We start from the raw sequence: 18278 nt of genomic DNA on the forward strand, positions 1-18278 counted from the left end.
TCTGGAACCTTTATTTGGCCCTTTCACAAAATTTGAAGAAAAAAAAAATTACAAAAAATTATTTGCATATAGGTTTTTCCAAATTTTGTACACGATTTTACTACATACTAAAATGCAAAAAATTATGTAATTATAACTTGCTTAAACAGATTAAGTGTTCATGTTAGAATATTACTAAAAATTTCAAAGAAAATGTCACTGGAAAATTGTAAAAATCGCAATTTTCTTTACCTTGATCCAGTGAGTTGGGAACTATCTGAAGGTGGCCAACTTGGATTGTCCCATGTACTGTGTTTGAATTGTTGTAGTGATAAAGGGATCCACCAGGGGTTGGAAGACAAGTATCAGATTGGATACAAGAGGGTTTTGAGTGAAGTTTTTACCATAAGGTGATGCAATAGGTCTCAGAAATGCTTGTATCAAATTTGATGCATTTGGCATTATAGGGTTAATGTCGTGTTCAAAGGATAATGGGTAGAGAACACGCCCTTGAAGAACGAGGAGAATTGGCCCTTATTATATAAGATATATTTTACATTGTCTGATAATGATTTCTTAGTACTTAGTCATCTGCCTGTTGATAGCCATCTTCTATGGCCTACTCCCAAGATTACTGGGGGTTAATAGACAAGATAACCACATTTTTGCCATTCCCACATTCCATGAATTTTAGGGCCTGTCTTGTCATTTTTGTTTAGTCCATTGAACATGAAGAAGATACTGAACTACCATTTCTGTTTTCATCTTATTACTGTATGTCGGTTGAGTCTTGTGCAACCACTGAAAAAGAACATTAAAGATATAAGTAATACGGATATCCCCAAAAAAGTTTTTTGCTCCTGATCCCAATTCATGTCCTGTACCATTCAGCCAATCAGCTTGGGAAATTCCTGGTGAGAAAACTCTGTTTCATCTTAAATGTATAAGCAATGATATATAACTTCTTCTGTAACTTCATACAACCAAATCTTTTCTCATGACAGTAGTCTCTGTTGTAATTGAAATGTTCATTAATCTTTTAGGTATTCTTTGACACTATGTTTGTAGTAATTAATGCTGCATATAACAATGTGGATTTAGTTGATTTGTTGTATCAGGTTTTTGATGGGTTTTTGACAGATTTTCTTCATTCTGCAGTGTGAACGCACATAGACAACTGTATGGCTGCCTTCCCACCCATATTCATATTAAACCATTACAAAAGTCAGTGGAGCAAGCAAGCAGTATTAAACCATATTAACACTGTGACTCTGTTCATAACCATTTCTTATTTGCAATGATGCCAGTTTAAATGCCGTTTCTTGCCTAACAGGGAATTACAAATGCTAAATCAAGCATCGCAAATGAAAGTTCACTGCGCTTGTCAGAACTAGATGGAAATTATTCATGCAATATGAATCTTTTCCCTCCAAGACAAGAGAGTATGTCATCCACACTGCATGATGTGTCTTCTCTAATGGATACAAGCAATCCTCTGTTCTGGAAATGAATCCACTGAGCTTTTTACAGTTTATAGTTTCTTACAGCACAAGTCAGTCCATTAGAGTGAGCACACATATTTTTAAAAAGGCAAGCGAGACTACACAGGAGCTAAATGTAAATAACATTTTTGTATATGTGTATATCGATACTTAGTTATCTGAATTCAGCAGCTTAATGCCAAACCTTTTAGCATGTTCGCACTCTCCCACTGGGATCCTTTAGGCCCAACATATTCTTAATTTAATTATATTTTTAGTTAAGATACATTGTGCATTCTTATTCTTATTCTCCTTTTTTAGAGGAGCAAACTTGAAGGTTAGACTTGGATTTATGTTTTTCTGTCTTAATTCATATATAATCTAATGAAATTCGTAACATAGAAAGCAGACAGTTGCTGCCAGAAATGGCTGGGCAGCATGGTTGGGTAGGTGTCAAAACTCTTTCTGGGTAATGCTCCTGAAAGTGATGCTTGTCAGTTATGTTCTCTTACAGCTCTGCTTCATTTGATAGATTTGACTGGTCACATCCATTTAAAGACTGAAAATTAATACTTGTTGGTCATCATTGCATAACTGCTTGCTCCGTAGTTTCTGGGACTCATTTCTCCTAAGAAGAGAGTGCTGTGATTTCAGCCTGTGCTTTGTGTGTGTGTAAAGTGCTGAGAGGGGATCGGAGCTAATACACAACAAACATGAGCCCCATATTTGTAAACACTTAGATACCCACATATATTAAATGGAAACTTGCTAAAAAAAAGTTAATACAAAAATTGTTTTTTTTCTTTGACCTTGAAATCCAAATGATTACCTTTCACTAATGGCAGATTTGCAGATACAGGCCGAAGTGACACACATCAGTTATGTGTTCAACTTAGGTTCATGAAGTGATTTTATAAGGAGAGAATTATTTGGTTTTGGCACACTGAGGGTACTCTGATATGATATTTGGTATTTCTTTTCTCCTGTTTGTCTACACTGTTGCAGTCTCTCATCATAATGTTGTGTAGTAGTAGTGTTACCAGTTGTATTTCTTCTGATCCCCACAATTCCATAAAGGTGCTGCAACCACAGGTTTTTAGTGGCTAGAGGTTAAGACTGATATGTGATAAGACTTTTGCTGTGGCTGCAGCTTTTTCTTTTCTTCCTTTATTTTAGTTTTAAAAATAGCCTTAAAGCCTACTTGTTCATGGGATTTTCACTGTCTGAAATGCATAGTCTTTTGAGCTTTTGCTCTTATTTTATCTTTTATTGCTCTTTTCTGAACATTACACTTTAATTTTAGCTTTAATGTTCATGCTTCATCTCCTTTTCTAATGTCTGCCAATTTGTAAAGCACTTAACAAGTCTTATTAGCCAAATAAAACCATGTAAAGGGCTGCTTAGGGATCAGCGTCTGGTATGGCTGTTGGAGAGGAAGCAGAGCAGCCCTTAGAGTTGAATCTTTCCAAAGATCTTAAAGAGATGCCACTGAGTAATTTTGTGATGCAACATGTAACTGTAATTAATGTCAAAGACTGCTGGTTTTCTGTTAACAAATTGTTTGTCTCGTTCAACAGAATATAGAGGACTCTTTTATTCAGCATTGAAACAATCTGTTCTTATAGACCTAAACTGAATATGGGCTAGGATGGATGAATATAAATGCATAAGACTAGGAGGTTAAATTTAATTTTAGACCTCTCAATTTCAAAACTCAGAAAGAACTTCTTTAATGTGCATGGCACTCTAGGTGACTGTATTATTAAATGCTTATTTTATACTTATGATCAATATGCCTTCCCTCTTCTTCTGACACCCAGTTTATTTCTGCCTACATGCCTTCAGATGGTTTTCTCACACCAGTGACTACAAGTGGCGAATAAAACTAACTATGCTAATTTCTTTAATTATCTTCTGCTCTACCCCACCGATGCAGTGAACTAAAATACATTTGTTTTGGAATAGATAAAGGAGGGCTGAAAACTAATAATTCACTGTGACTCCAGAGATGTTTTTTGCAGGGGGGGTGGGGGGTGGGGGGTGGGGGGGTGGGGGGTGGGGGGGGGTTTGCTTTCAGTAATTCCAGTGATGATTTACACTTCTGATACTAATGACTCTGGAAGAAAACAAAAGCTAGAAAGAAAACTGCCATCTTTTGCTGCTTGAGGCACACTCTTTTTCTTTTTCTGTCTCTGCTGTCTTATCTAAACTCCCAGTGTTCCTCACCATCAAATTCTGAGCCACAGGAAAAGTAAATTTGCAGGGGATCTGACAGACAAGTCTTTAGGATTGTTGATTGAAGGATGAGGGTTTTAAGAGGGAATTTCAAGAGATGAAAATGGTTAAAATTGTGAATATTTTAATGTAATTATAATTATTATCATAATTATAATTATTTTTTAGAATGGGTAGAGAACATGGATTTTAATGGCATTTTAATGAAGCATCTTTATAATTATTTTGATTTTAAAAAGTAGTGCAGTCTATGTGGTTGAGTATTGAAAACACCACCACTTCATTTTTTTAGAGCAAAAGAAAAAAAAATACATGTAGTGGCTGTAAGTTTTATCTGTCATGTGTATTTGCCTTTCTATTAGTCTGTCTGTGCTTGGAAGGTGTCCATGTATCAATACATTTTAGGTCACAGAGGAATTTGTTTCAGGAATTGAAAGCATACAGAAATAAGCCTTCTCAAATCCTTCAGTGTGGTTATTCTATAGTGCACATCACAAATTGTTACAGCTGTCTAAGTGATGAGAAATCCCAAGATGTGCAATTTTATCAATGGCAGTGGCAGATTAAAATATACCATTTAGGTGGAAAGAAATAAGCATTAACAATTTCTTTCGAGGATGTCTTTATTCCTCCTTGGACCAAGATACTGCAACCAAAAAAACAACCTAAAATTTAATGAAACACAAAACTCTGACACCCTCGTCCAATGAAGAGGCATCGCCACAGAAGGAGAATTATGCTTCTTAACACTTGAGTCTGTGATGTGATGGCAGCGTGTACTAATTTTTTTAGCATCACATTCTCTCTGTCAGTAATCTCTGTGCATTTATACACCGTGGTCCGCTGCACCTCTGACCTAGAAGTTACAAATTAGAAAGCAAAAATGTTACAGTCATAACATAACATCACAAAAATAAGAACTGAATATAAAGCATGGGATGAACACAATAGGCACACTGCTCCTGCTTTATTAGCACTGTTAAATAATAACCACTATCGGTCAGTTCATGGTTTTTATACAGTATTTTATGTTATATTTTGTTGTTGAACCTTTGGTGTTTGCTAACAATATGTTCTAGTTGTCAGAATGTAATGATGCAGCACATAAGATGTTAATTTTATTTTGTCCCTCTAGTATACAGTTCTATGTAAATGTTTGGGCGTCTCTGGGCAGATTACATATTTTGATTTTTGTAGTGAAAAGGAATGAATACAACCATTGTGGACAATTAAAATGAGTCTTTGTTAATGCGCTGTTTCTTGAACTATTAAGGCAGTAATGAGCAATTCCTTACAACTGGTGGACAAAACCATATGAAAAATGTCACATAGATTAGATATAGCTAATGCAGGGCTTTTGGATTAGATCAGGTTGAACAGGTTCACTAAATAAACTGGTACTTTGCATCATAACATAAAACGTGTCTTTGTGGTTACACAGTTAAGCAACTACAGCAACACTAAAATGATCATAAACCAATAAGTGATCATAGGATCACATGGTGCCAAAGAGTGAGGTTAAGATAGTAGTGGCTATGCCTCATTCTGAAAATATGGTTGCATTGAGCCTATTTGCCTGACAATAGCCATCAACCCTCTGTGATCCACTACAATAATTGACACTGCACATATAGTGCTTGTGGTTGTGTCAGTAATGGTCACACACAAATACCCACACACACATATGCACATAGACATAGATATGCACAGATGTACAGAATCACTTATAGTGTATGACCAGGTTGGCATCTAAAATCACTGGATGTAATCACGCCACCCTGTCACTAAAAGGCTCAGTTCATCATAGGTCAACATGCACACGGACACACATCACATACAGTATATGGAAATGCATACATGCACATTACATGGAAAGAAGACAAGAATATATTCCCAAGCTCTTCAGCCTTTTTTCCCCCAGACAACATCTGCGCCAGAGACAGCACAGCATGTGTATCAGTGTTTCCTCACAGGTTGAGTTCATTTTTGGTGATCTATGCTCTGAAATCTGGCACCTGAGGGGTGTCTGCCAAGCAGCATAGCATTCCCAAGCAATCACAGTAATTCGTCCTATATGATTGTACTATTTGGGCAGATATTTCAAGTAATCAACACTTTGAACTTTAATTTCATGCCTTTCATTAAAGTACAAACAAAAATCTTTTGGGGGTGGCCACCTCTGTAAATTCACTATATGAAAAAACACTATGCTAACCACAGATTGAACTTACTTTGACTTTCACTGTTAATATCTCAATAAGAACAGTCACTCCAAAGTAAGGAAAGAAATGAGAAAATACTGCAAGTCCAGAGGGTCATAGATGAACCATGCAAAAACAGTAAAACCCATTCTGTAATAAATATTACATTAAGATGTTCCACCTCATCACTGTGAAGCAAGGCATTGTCTGAGAAGCACAAAGGTTCCCTCTGGGCATGAAGAACAGCCACCCAGCACAGTTGTACTGGTAATGGAAGAGAAGGAAAAGATGTTAGGGTTGCTAAGATTTTTTGTGTCAAGGCGAGAACTGTGCACTTCTTGGGTATTACCTCACCGAGGCAGTATCTAAAGACTATACCCCCAGCTTGCCTTTAGCCAATTTCATGGCTGATCTCCTCAGTGTGAGGGACTGCGACAGGTCAATTCCACCACAGCAGGACAGACTTGTCCTGTGAGGTTCAGAGGCCTCTGACAATGGCTTCACCTCCAGCATGTAGTGTTGCTATTTAACGGGTCAAGAACAAAATTAAATACAAATTGAGCAGAAGCCTAATTATGCATTAATGCACTGGTAACACTGGTGTAAATATTCATCAGTTTCCTTGTGAGCTGTCTGCATACTTGAGAACAAAATATTGATTCCTGAACTGCAGACGTGAAGATTAAATCAGAATAAAAGGCATCCTCCGACCAAAAATTAAGAAGTAAAAGCGCCTGAAGTTGGGATTAAAATATTTAGAGATACCATAAGTTCAGGAATCATAACTCACTAATACTATTTTGCATTTATGCATTTATACTGCAAAGCAATTTGATCACAATCTGATGACTAAATAACACTCAGTGACACTGTGTTCTAGCTGATAAGGATTTCATCCTTTATTCAAATTCTAAACCGAACAGCAATTAAACACAACCAGCCACCATGAACTCCAGCAATGTCTGGATACTGCTTCACATACTCTGCCCTCAGCCAAGATCATTGTCAGCTATTGTAAAAAAAGCATGCAGTTTAGCAATTTCTGAGGTGCAAATGAGCAAGTATTATCTCTTCCTGAAAAATTACTGTTTAGATAAAAAAATTAAAATAGATAAATTAAATGTGGCCTCGAAGAAATAGACTAGCAGGGTACATCCCGATCCCTTAATAGAATCTATGTCCCCTAAGAACATCCATGAGCCAATGTACATTTCTGATGATGAAACGACAGCTGGATCGCCTGCTTTAAATGTTCTTTATTAACTTTTGATTATTTGTATTTGCCTATATGGACTGTCCAAATAGTAATAATAAGAGACACACTGATTACATCTGCCAGCACAGCAGTGTTTAGCCTTTTTTTTTTCCCCTTTTGCGTCTATAAAAACCTAAATTCGGCCCTCAGATCATTTGAACCACAGTATCCAAAACACCAAACAAAAAACATTGAGTGAGTGGCAGTTCTGCAGACAAAAACGCCTCATTAATGAGAGAGGTCGGAGCACAGTGAGGCAGACGGGCTACAACAGCAAAAGACAACGTTAGGTTCCACTCATGTCAGCTAAGAACAGAAATCTGAGGTAAAACATAGCCTGGTTTGATGAATCTGGATTTCTGCTGAGGCTCCAGATGGTGGGGTCAGAATTTGACATCAAAAGCATGAATCCATGGATCCAACTTGCCTTGTGTCAACAGTCCAGACTGCTGGTGGTGGTGGAGTTATGGTGTGGAATATTTTCTTGGCTCGCTTTGGGCCCCTTAATACAAATCAATCATGGTTTGAATGTCACAGCCAATCGAGTATTGAGGGAATGGAAGATTGGCAGCATTAATGTGCATCTGACAAATCTGCAGAGATTATGTGATGCAATCATGTCAACATGGAGCAGAATCATCCTGTGGAATCCACACCACAAAGAATTTAGGCTGTTTTGAGAGGCTCCACCCATATTAGTATGTTGTTCCTAACATTTTTATTTATTTTTCTATTATAAATATCTTTAAATAATCATTGAAATAATAATTTGCTTCTGCATGTAATATTCTGTTTGTATTTATTATTTAATGATCCAGATTGTGATTATATTTTTTAGATTTGTTGAAATAATTTAGAATATTTTAGGAGAAGTGGAAATTATCATGAAAGAGATCATGAAACAATGAAAACTTGTTTATAAAGACAACAAACTCTTGTCATCTCCCTGGCTATAATCCATGATACAAATTAAAGGAGGCAATAATAGCTAATGAACAGAAAAATATTTCTATTGAATAAAGAAATTTAATTGTTTTTTTTTTTGTTCATCAGACTACTTTTAATGGTCCATATTTAACCAGAGGGTGAATCAGAAAACAAATTAAAGACTTGGGAGCCACTTGAGCTAGTTGTATGATTAGTCATCCACTTCGGTATAAAACTGCAGTATCTGTCATGTGTTTTCAGAGCAGTTGGATCAACTGCAGTGTCCAATCACGAACTGATTTCCAATAAAGGAGTGTGTCATTCTGGTACAAGTCCTCTGCAAACGCTGCTCTCATGTATCGTTGCTCATGTCTCTTCAGGGATCCGTCCACGCTCCTCGATCCTTGCTCCTCGGAGTAGAAATTAGGGCACTTGAATGGCCTTGATGATGGTGGACCAGGACAATTTCTGGGTCAAGCGAGGAGTAAGGAGTAAGGAGCAATCAAATGAGGGAACTGAGCTGAATTTCAGGCGTATTCATACGAAAGACCTATGAAGTGCTGTTTTAAAAGATATTTTCAGAATGTGTGAAATTGCAAGGCTCAAACCAAAAATGGCACCAACAATAATCAGTTTTATAAAACACTGTTGTGTCATAAATGTATAAAATGTGGTATAAGAGCTGAAGACCTCTGATACAACAGCATGTTGTGAGCAACATTCACTAATAATATGAAATTATTAATGAATGTTTATAACAACTGAGTTATAATTTGTATTAGCTCTCAGCCACATGATATGACATTTAGGTTACCAGTTATTAAACAGAACAATCTATAAATGTCCTGTGTGTGCTCTTCTGATTAAAAACAAACAAACAAACACATGAGGAGTACATTGCTAGCCTGATGTTGATAAACGTGCCTTTGCTTTGGACTATGGTGAGATAATCGACTTGGAGCAGATGTTGGGTTATTGTATAGAATATTCTAATAAGTCACACTTTGCACTGTGACTTGTGCTGCCATATTTGTCCAGTTGGGCAGATGTGCCTGGCTGCTGTGGTCTCACAGTGATTAATGACAGGAGGATTGTGATTCACAACATAATGCACCAATACATTATGATTGATCACAAAATGAGATTTACATTCCTCTTGGATATGTTCAGGGAAACTGTAAGAAGAGGCGATTCTCAGAGGAATGTTCTGAAAATTGCCTCTTGTAGACTGAAAATGCAGTGTTAATGATCTTTTGTCAAAGGTAACACCAGAGCACTCAGAGAAAAACCACAAAACATGAAAATGATCAACTGTGATGCACCAGTTTATTTGGTTTATAATGCTGCGTAAGTGATTTCCTAAATGAAGATTGCAAAAAATCTGAATGATGTTTTGACTGACTGAAGCAGCACAGGGTTTGAAGGAGCTTGATAGGCTTCGGGGTCATGAAACATGCATCATACATCAGCATAAAAAAATAATATAAATGGGTAATTCAATTAAACTGAGAAAACACTAAAACCTTGAAATGTAAAAGCAGTAAGAAGCAGTACTGTATATGGGTTTATTAGTAACTAATGTCTTGCCGTACTAAGCATAGAAATGAAAAAGATACTTCTTGAGCCCATTCTAATGAGTTCCTGAGAGGTTGTCCCTTTGCTGCCATCCTACAGGATACAACAGAATTATAGATTTGCTTTTGCTCAATATTAAATTAGTGGAGGGAAATGACAGGCACTCTGAAAAGCTAACTGCAGGATGTGTTTGGCAGGAGAAGCAAGGGACAAGTTACATTGCTAATGGGGTTCAACTTTAGACATCCCTGTCATTAGTGGAAATACACTCCTTTTGAGCAGCAGAAGTTCCACTTACACTTGATCTTTGAAATGTTACCCCTCTCTGCCTGCTTTTGACATATGTGTGAGGAAAAGCAGGGAGTACATTTAGAAACACTTCTGCCTGTCAGATGACTTTAATTAGAGGTGTAAGTTCGCCAATTAACAGTAGATTCTTCAGTGACTGTTCTGAAAAAATGAAGCATATGCTGGCCCTAATGTTCAAAAAACATTTAAGAAAGCAAATTATCAAAAAACTTGAATTAAAATTACCAGAAAAAACAAGATGACAAAAAAGAAAAAAAGAAACCACAATGACATTTTTAGCATGAAATATAGTCAAATTATGTTGCATTTGCAGGCAGAAGAACAGTTCCAAGAATTTATTATTATGTGCCGCACCTCCCACTGTGTTTTTAAAATGAAGAGAGGATGAGACATGCAGTGGTTTGAAATCATTCCTCTTGTAGTCTTGTTCTTGTAGCAGCTTGATAAACCATGATAGGTGCACTGGACAGGAAAACAGGATTGTTTTCTATTATAAGAAACTTTACTGTTTTAAAAGCTTATCTGAAATATCTATAAAATATCTAATGATCTAAAATGATCATGCATAATATTTCACCATAAAGACTACAATACCTCTACTTCTAGATAGAGTGGATGTAATATAAAGTTCACTTTAGTCCCCACATTTTTGGCTGAAGTTGTAAAAGTCTATGTAAGTAGCTGACAGCTCATCAAATTGATCCATGGATAATCTGCCCCGCTCTCAGAAGCCTGCAAATTTCCAAACCTTGTACATTTCTTTGAAATGTTGTAGATGTCATTCTCTTCATTTTGCTCTTTTTGTCAGTGACATCAGTTAACATAAGCTGACATTTTAGTCTGGCATACTAATGGTTTAACTGAATGAATGGATGCAGGCGCAGTTATACTTGTTAATTGAGAAATGCAAGAGTTTAGGGATTCTGTGCCAAGGTAATGATCTGTTGCACATTTTGTCATTAAGCCAATAAATCTCTTTGCTACCAGTCATTAAACCTAAGGGCAAAGTTGTGTGAAGTGAGTTTATTTATGGCTGCATGCTTTACTATTTGTCTCTAATGGATGGACACAGTAAAAATACGCTGCTTTCTCTCTCGAGTCAAAAAGGAAAGAGGTTTACAGCTGCATACACATGAGAGACTCAATTAGATATTAGTAATGACGGTTGCAAACGTTATTTCATTGTTTTTGTTTCCACTTTTTGAGAGAAAGATACTGATTTAAACCTTCATGTAAGTCAAATTTCACCATAGGCAAGCATGACCCAGATTTTAATAGGTTTGTTCAGAAATGACAAAATCATAACATTGTTGTCATGTGTAATTAATGGAAAGCATTCCTAAGATTTGTCAGAAAATAGACATTTTTTTACCTGTTTTGATTGTGCATACAGTATGTATACTACTATGCCACATAAATTATTATTTTCATTGTTACTATTTTAAACTTTGATGGTTTTCAACTTGTTGCATTTATTTTAAGAGTTACATGGCACAACAGTTCTTGTAGTAAGTGAAGTCAGTAAAGTTTAAATGCATGGTTGACAAGCTAAAAACAAAATTGTTCTTTGTTCCTGAAAAGCTTGCATTTTTGGAAAAGCTATTTAAATCTAGATAACCACTCACAGAACCCCTGTCCCCATATCAATGATCAAAGGGAAGCTCTTACCAGTGGGCACCAGATTCATTCAAATCATCCACTGGCAACTGTGAGGGTCTTTACCAATTTCATAGCAATCTGGTCAGTTGTCAACAAACTGTATCTCGGTGCAGACACAAAATGTTACACTCCTTCAAGGAGAGTTGGAGAAGTTACCAAACTTGAATTGTGTAAACGCAAGAAATAAAATAAATCTGTAGGAATGCATATACATTATAGATACACTGTATAACATATATGCTGAATTCATCATAGGAAATAGTTTCCATTTTATTCTGTCTCATGTGAATGTGAAAAACATAATTCTTTTAAAATGGAGGAAATAGAATAATAAACATCATAGATGTTTTCGATTAGAACAGTGTCAAGAAAGCAGTGTCTGATGATTTGTATTACAGAGAGAGCAATTCATATCTATGTCAAAATGAGTCCATTAGGGTGTAAGGGTCCCTGACTTGGAGGATTAATAATCTATAGCTAAAGCTTGCAAGTTGTACTTTAAGTGATGAAGGAGGCCATTTACTTGTGTAATGCTCTTGATTTGCATGCATTTTTAGTGACTAAGATGAAAACTGAGTGCTGAGCTCAGATGACAGAGATGCAAAAAGTTAGTAGAAGTAAATTCCAAAAGCAAATTGCCTGTGCAACACAAACCAAGGGAATCTGATCCGAATGTACCAGAAGTTATCTTGTGTCCGTGTTTAAAACTTTGCAACTATAAAACATGAAATATAACTACTAACTAAGAAAATTAGTACATTTTAGAATGAAGTGAAAATGAGATGCTCTAAAGCCATCTTATTTTCATTGACGAATACAAGGAAATAAAAAAATAATACTATTGTACCCAGGGGCAGATGTGCCTCTGGCGACTGCATAGCTTACAGACACTGTACTGACAAGTTTGCAATTAAATATGAAATGTATCCATTGCATCAAAATGTCTCGGGAATGACGGGCTTCTGGTAATTAAGTAAGTGATGGTGAGAAATGCTGGATCACATCCTCTGTATTGATCCTGCAGAGACTTTCTACAGATGACTGAAGACTCGATTATTACTGAGGGGAATTAGATCCAAAAGTGAGATTCTACTGTGTAGTGCCTTGTTTTATACACATTTTCTATTATTGGTATTACATGTATACGTATTACACGTTCAGTCAACAATGACATGCAAGTATTATTGTATTTGTTTGTGGGAAAAGTCCGATTGAAGGGCTGAATGATGTAGCAAATGAACGTGATTGCCTGAAACATGACACTCTGCTTTTATGATCAAAGAAGTGTTTTTGTATAACTTAGGAAAATATGTTACGCCTTCATTATAGATACAAAAGACTGCATCAAGACTTCCAAGTGATTTTAGAATTTTACTTAAATTTGTGTTACAAACTAGTTTCTAGGCTATATATTGATGTGTTCATGTAGAATTTTCACGAGCAGATGCATGCAGTGTGCCTGCTGATGACCTATGGATGGTTAAAAGCTGGCATCAATTACATCCAATCATGTCAGCTCCTCTGATCCTGTTAAAAGCAGTGCCCTTAGCAGCATGACTTACTGACCCTTTTGGGAAGGGGGTAAAGAATCCAGTCCGTCCTCTCCTAAGAAGAAACAAATATTCTTATCAGAGAGGGACAGAGTTGCACTACTTTACCATCCATACACTGCTCTCCGCTTTGATATTTTATAATCACTATATGGTGGAGAAATACATCAGAATCATACTAATTTTACTAAAATTTAGGAGGCTGATTCAAAGAAGGCCTTTCTCCAGCATTATGCTCCTTGTATGTATGGTTATTCATTAGGGTGTAGTGACTTTTGGATGTTCAAGAGAAAAGTAGAGAAAAATCAAGTAAAAGAGAGAGACTGGGAGAGCTGTTATGTTGTTTCTGGGGTTACAGGTGCAGAACATGAAATGTGCCCTTTTCAGTAGTTATGAGTTGCATCTTGACAGTTCAATTTGTTCTGCAAAAGGCTGCCAAAAGACTAAATCGTGGGTGGGAGTCTTTCTTGTTTTTTTTTTTTTTTTTTTTGGCTCACTCAGTAGTGATCCTTGTCACCATCTTGGACATTGCAGGTTGTGAGATATCTGTTTTTCAAAAGGTCTCACAACAATATTTGATAGCTCTGCTCCTCATTAGACCTGTATTTCTAAGCTTCTTTCTCTTCAACTCCTGCCGGAAAAATTGGATAGTGAAAACCTCTGTCCTAGATCACATTTAAGAGAAAGATGGTCTACATCCAAATAAGCAAGCTGACTCTCTTTCTGGATATTTACATACAGTAAGTTGAGAAGCTGTGTTACTGTCACAGCTCTTATAATGCAAACCATACTTACTAGTGCATCTTCAAAGAAGATAAGCAATTTCCTTATGTAAAAGAAAACATTTTTCACTATTTGAATTTACCTGAACCAAAAGTTGCACCTTGACTTTTTTTTTTCATTTTGTCACTTGTCAACAGCTTTTCATTTCAAGTTAGCAAGAACCTCCCTAAATATGATTTAAGACTGACTGAAGTGTTTGCTCGAAAGCATAACGCTTCCCACAAACACCCACAAAGAGGATAAGTATATAATATTTAGCACAGGCACAGCCCATCAGTAACATCCTCAAATCTGAAACAGGATTAGTCTGCCTATTAACAGACTGTCAGATTTGCTGTAATGAAATTCAGTAGCACAGAGCAAGAGATGGGTATGCTGACATCTTGGTTACACGTTCAAAAAGTGATCTCCTGACCATATACTGGCCACATGAAATAAACTTACTGACTTTCTGATCATTGCAACATTTAAGCACATTTCTAGAAATACTTACATCATTTAATTAAAAGTATTAATTTGCATTAAAGGTAGCCACAATAAGCCCATTTTGTATTGTGTATTTGTATTTTGTTGTAGGGGGAAACAAAATGTTAGAAATGATTGACACCATTATGTCTTCTGTTACCAAAATATTTCACCATAATGTCTCCATGTGGAATTCTTTGTGGCAGTCAGGGCCATGAGTGACAAAGGAAAAAGATTCATTTACAGTGCTTAGGACTGTCAGTCATATCAATCAGTGAACTTTGCACGCAGGCATGCCAATGCCATTGATTAGTCAGCTTAAGTTGAGAGAATCTTCAGTTATTTTTCATGTGTGGCATCAGTGGCATCCATCAGATACAAAGTTGGCATTGTTTTCAAGTTCTGCTTCAGCATCTGTGAAATAAGACTGTAACTGAGACCACCTCTTTGTGTTCACCAGAAAATATCTATACTAGTATGGAGAAAGAGTGTGTGGTATGATTTTTTTTGTGTGTGATTTATGGTTGAATAAACAATCCTTTTTGTTCCAAACTGGTTACATTTTTGCCTGAATTCTGACATTTATGTGAGGATTTTGTTGCAACGTCCTCACTCATCTTCTTTTGAGAACATACTTCAGGTTCTCTCTAATTCTCTGGGACATATTTCCATTTAAATGTAAATTTTTCCTCCCGTTCCAGTTGGAGGTGTGTTTTCAGCTCCTTTGGCCACACACACACCATCTTCATCCACTGATCATAATGATTTTATACATTAAAAAAAGTGTTGAAAAGTCTTCCATTGATCCAATTCAATCATTCAGCTCTGATGTGCGTTGATTCAATAGTGAAGTGTTGATTATTTCAGGGTACTGAGATTGAATTTTTGTGTCTTATTGTCTGTCTCTCTCCTGTAGGGTGATGAGGTCCTGACAGTCATCAAAATGAAAGCACAGTGGCCAGCCTGGCAACCACTCAATGTGTAAGTAATATATCTCGTTATTATATACAAATCAGAATAAATACTAATGAAGCACTTCTTGAACTTCTGTCCAAGGATTTTGAGACAAAACTGGCAAACTTAAACACAAAATTAGGAAACTGTTCCAACTTTTGATACTATGTACACATCTTGTACAAATCACCATACTTTGCATAGCACAAAAATAAATGGGACTCACTTCCCACTTCATGAGTTAGTCTCTAACTCCTACCTCTTTCTTTTAGTCTCATGGAGATAAGATGGCTGTATGGAAAAACAATTATGAAGTGAAACACTGATATGGATAAACTGGACACAAGGACATATCAGGGCTAATGGTGTATGGAACTTAAAAGTCAAGGAAAAAGTCATGTTTTTTTTCTTTCTTTTTTTGTACATTTGTCTTTTAAATCAGATGCATTTTGTAACACTTACATTATATATATTTTAATTTATTAGAAAGACTGGGAAAGTGGTCTCAGACTTTTGGACTGAACCAAATGCAGAAACTGGATTGATTACCTTTAGGAGATTTAATTGGTTCACAGCAGATCTATAATAGATGGAGTCTGGGCTTTCAGTGACCTCTCCTTTATCAACTGGCTTTACCGCGCTAACTACATCTATAACAGTTTCAATGGTATGCATGTATCCCCGCCATCTTAATTTGATGGGTGTCTGAATTTGAGGTCTTAGTAAATCACTCACTTATCTTTAAGCTGATGTGCTCTTTGAATTGTTGGACTCAGAAAATGTTCAGCAGGAGATACTGCATGGATTACCTATTTCAAGAAGTTTTCAAATCTTTCCAAGCTAATTTTTACCATCTGTGCCTGCAAGATAGTGAATCAGTACAGAAATATTATGGCCTTTAAAAATGGCCCATAGATGGATAGTATAAACCATCCACAATTTGTAGTTAAAGAGCTGAAGGATTCTCAACTACTGGTAGGACCACTTAACAAGAAGTAATTCACATACTGTGTATGATGGAGCAGATTCTAAGGGTTTAAGGCTTAAGGTGTCAGATGATGCAGTACAAAGTTAGTATCCAAAGTTGGACCTGGAGCTTGCTGATCAGTGAAAACACGGCTCAAAGGTGCCCTGAAACTGCCTGCTACACCATGCTTACAGTGTGAAAGCTCATTTACTCCTAAATTCACAGGAGCTATTTCATCTCTTATTCATGAGAACAACAAGAAGCTTGTTGCCTCAGCTTGTACAGAAGAACTTCACTGGTAAAGGCCTGTTCTGTGTTGTTTCCTCAACCACAGGGCCTCAGTGAGGGCCATGAGTTTAGTCTCCAAAGGGGAGAGCACACCCAGGAATAGAAGTAATGATATCCACTATGGCTAATTAGCTTACTCTGTGCTGTGTATGCAACCAGTTAATTGTTTCACACAGTGATTGTGTACAACACGTGCAGGAGTGTGTCACATTAATTACATTGGTTTGGAGCAGGAAAAGGAAAGAACATTTTGTATTGATCACTACATGGAAGTGTCCTTACCATAAAAGCAGACTGAGGAAAGAAAGAGTAAAGCAAAGGTTTTACTCGACCAACTGGAAGATGCACCTTGTTAGATTTTAAAAGTCTATTAGCTATACATGTGAGCTGCATGAAAACTGTATAAATGCACATTTAGCACATTTCATAGTTGGATGTGTGCTATAGTTCCAGTAATAATGTGTAAGTATGCATATTTGTTTGTCTCAGTGTTTGTGCTTTTTCAGGTGTATGTACTGTCTACAGGTATGTCTGTGTAAAGAGGGTTTTTTTTCTGTCATTTAATGCATTTTTTCACCTAATTGGTTAATGATGCCCTCATCTCCATCCAGTTTTTCAAGCGTTTTCTTTTAAAGGGTGGTTGTCAATTAAAGCCTCCAAAATTTCTTGCTTTGACAAATGTAAGGATGATTGAGAGGGGGAGAAAGAAACTGGGAGGGGAGAGAAAAGAGAACAACAACTGGAAAGTGTGAGGAAGTGATTAAAGAAACCTTCTGAGAAGAATTGGGTGGAATTACATTAGAGGTACTTCTTTTTTTAGGTCAACGATAGGGTTAAGAACCGGTACATGTACTGCAACTTCATTCTGTAAAATTAAGTAGCTCCTCTTAAACCAAGCTTTTAATTTAATTTGACTATAAAGAGCAAAATGATTGGTAGAACAAAGGCCAAGCAGCAGAGATGTAGATGGAGAGCAGAGGTGGGAGAATGAGAGTGAGGCTGAAGAGGTGACAGCCATTATCACACATATTGCAGCAGTATGTCTACTGCAGTGGCTCTCCTGAGACCCAATACATACTGTAACAGGGAAAAAAGTTCATTTCGGAAGAATGCATCTTCCAGAAAAGAAGGTATACTAGATCCTTGTGCATCTTATTTACACACATACTTATAGGGGTCAGTGGGCTTTTGGTAAATAAATAAAGTCAGTAATTTATCAATACAAGTCGTAGAATAATGAAACACGTGAACATTTTCAAATTTCAACAGCTAATTATGTGACTGTCCAAACTGTAGCGGTCTTTGTGGACCATTAAAACTATAACCACCTTGGCATCACCCTGCATACCGACAGAGAAATTTCAGTTCTTTTGTTGGGTGAGCCTGTTCCACAGTGTATACTTATACCAGAGCAGCTCAGCTTACAAAAGCATAGATGCTCTTCATGTTCATGATTTGATATCCCTTTTGCTACCATGTCATTTTGCAGCCAAAAAAAAAAATACACATACATAAATTACTGTGAGCAAAGACACTTCGTTCCATAGAAATGACTCCGCCTATGCTGTTAAACTTCAGTGATCCTAAAATACTGTAGGTGAAACAACCAGCAAATGTAATCCTCTATCACGGCTTCCTGTCTGAGGCAGT

At 36.7% G+C, this 18278-nt stretch overlaps 1 protein-coding gene across 2 annotated transcripts in view; it reads left to right on the forward strand.

The window, feature by feature from the left end:
* Positions 1-18278, forward strand: part of spon1a (spondin 1a) — a 67833-nt gene that overhangs the window by 34590 nt on the left and 14965 nt on the right. For both annotated transcript variants that reach the window (XM_071488241.1, XM_071488240.1), the window contains one exon: positions 15336-15400. In XM_071488241.1, the coding sequence (XP_071344342.1) occupies positions 15336-15400 (65 nt within the window). The remainder of the gene's footprint in view (positions 1-15335; positions 15401-18278) is intronic.

The sequence above is a fragment of the Trachinotus anak genome, unplaced genomic scaffold (genome assembly GCF_046630095.1).
Source record: "Trachinotus anak isolate AG129_WGS33_773 ecotype Australia unplaced genomic scaffold, CSIRO_AGI_Tana_v1 ptg000011l, whole genome shotgun sequence".
Taxonomy (NCBI): domain Eukaryota; kingdom Metazoa; phylum Chordata; class Actinopteri; order Carangiformes; family Carangidae; genus Trachinotus; species Trachinotus anak.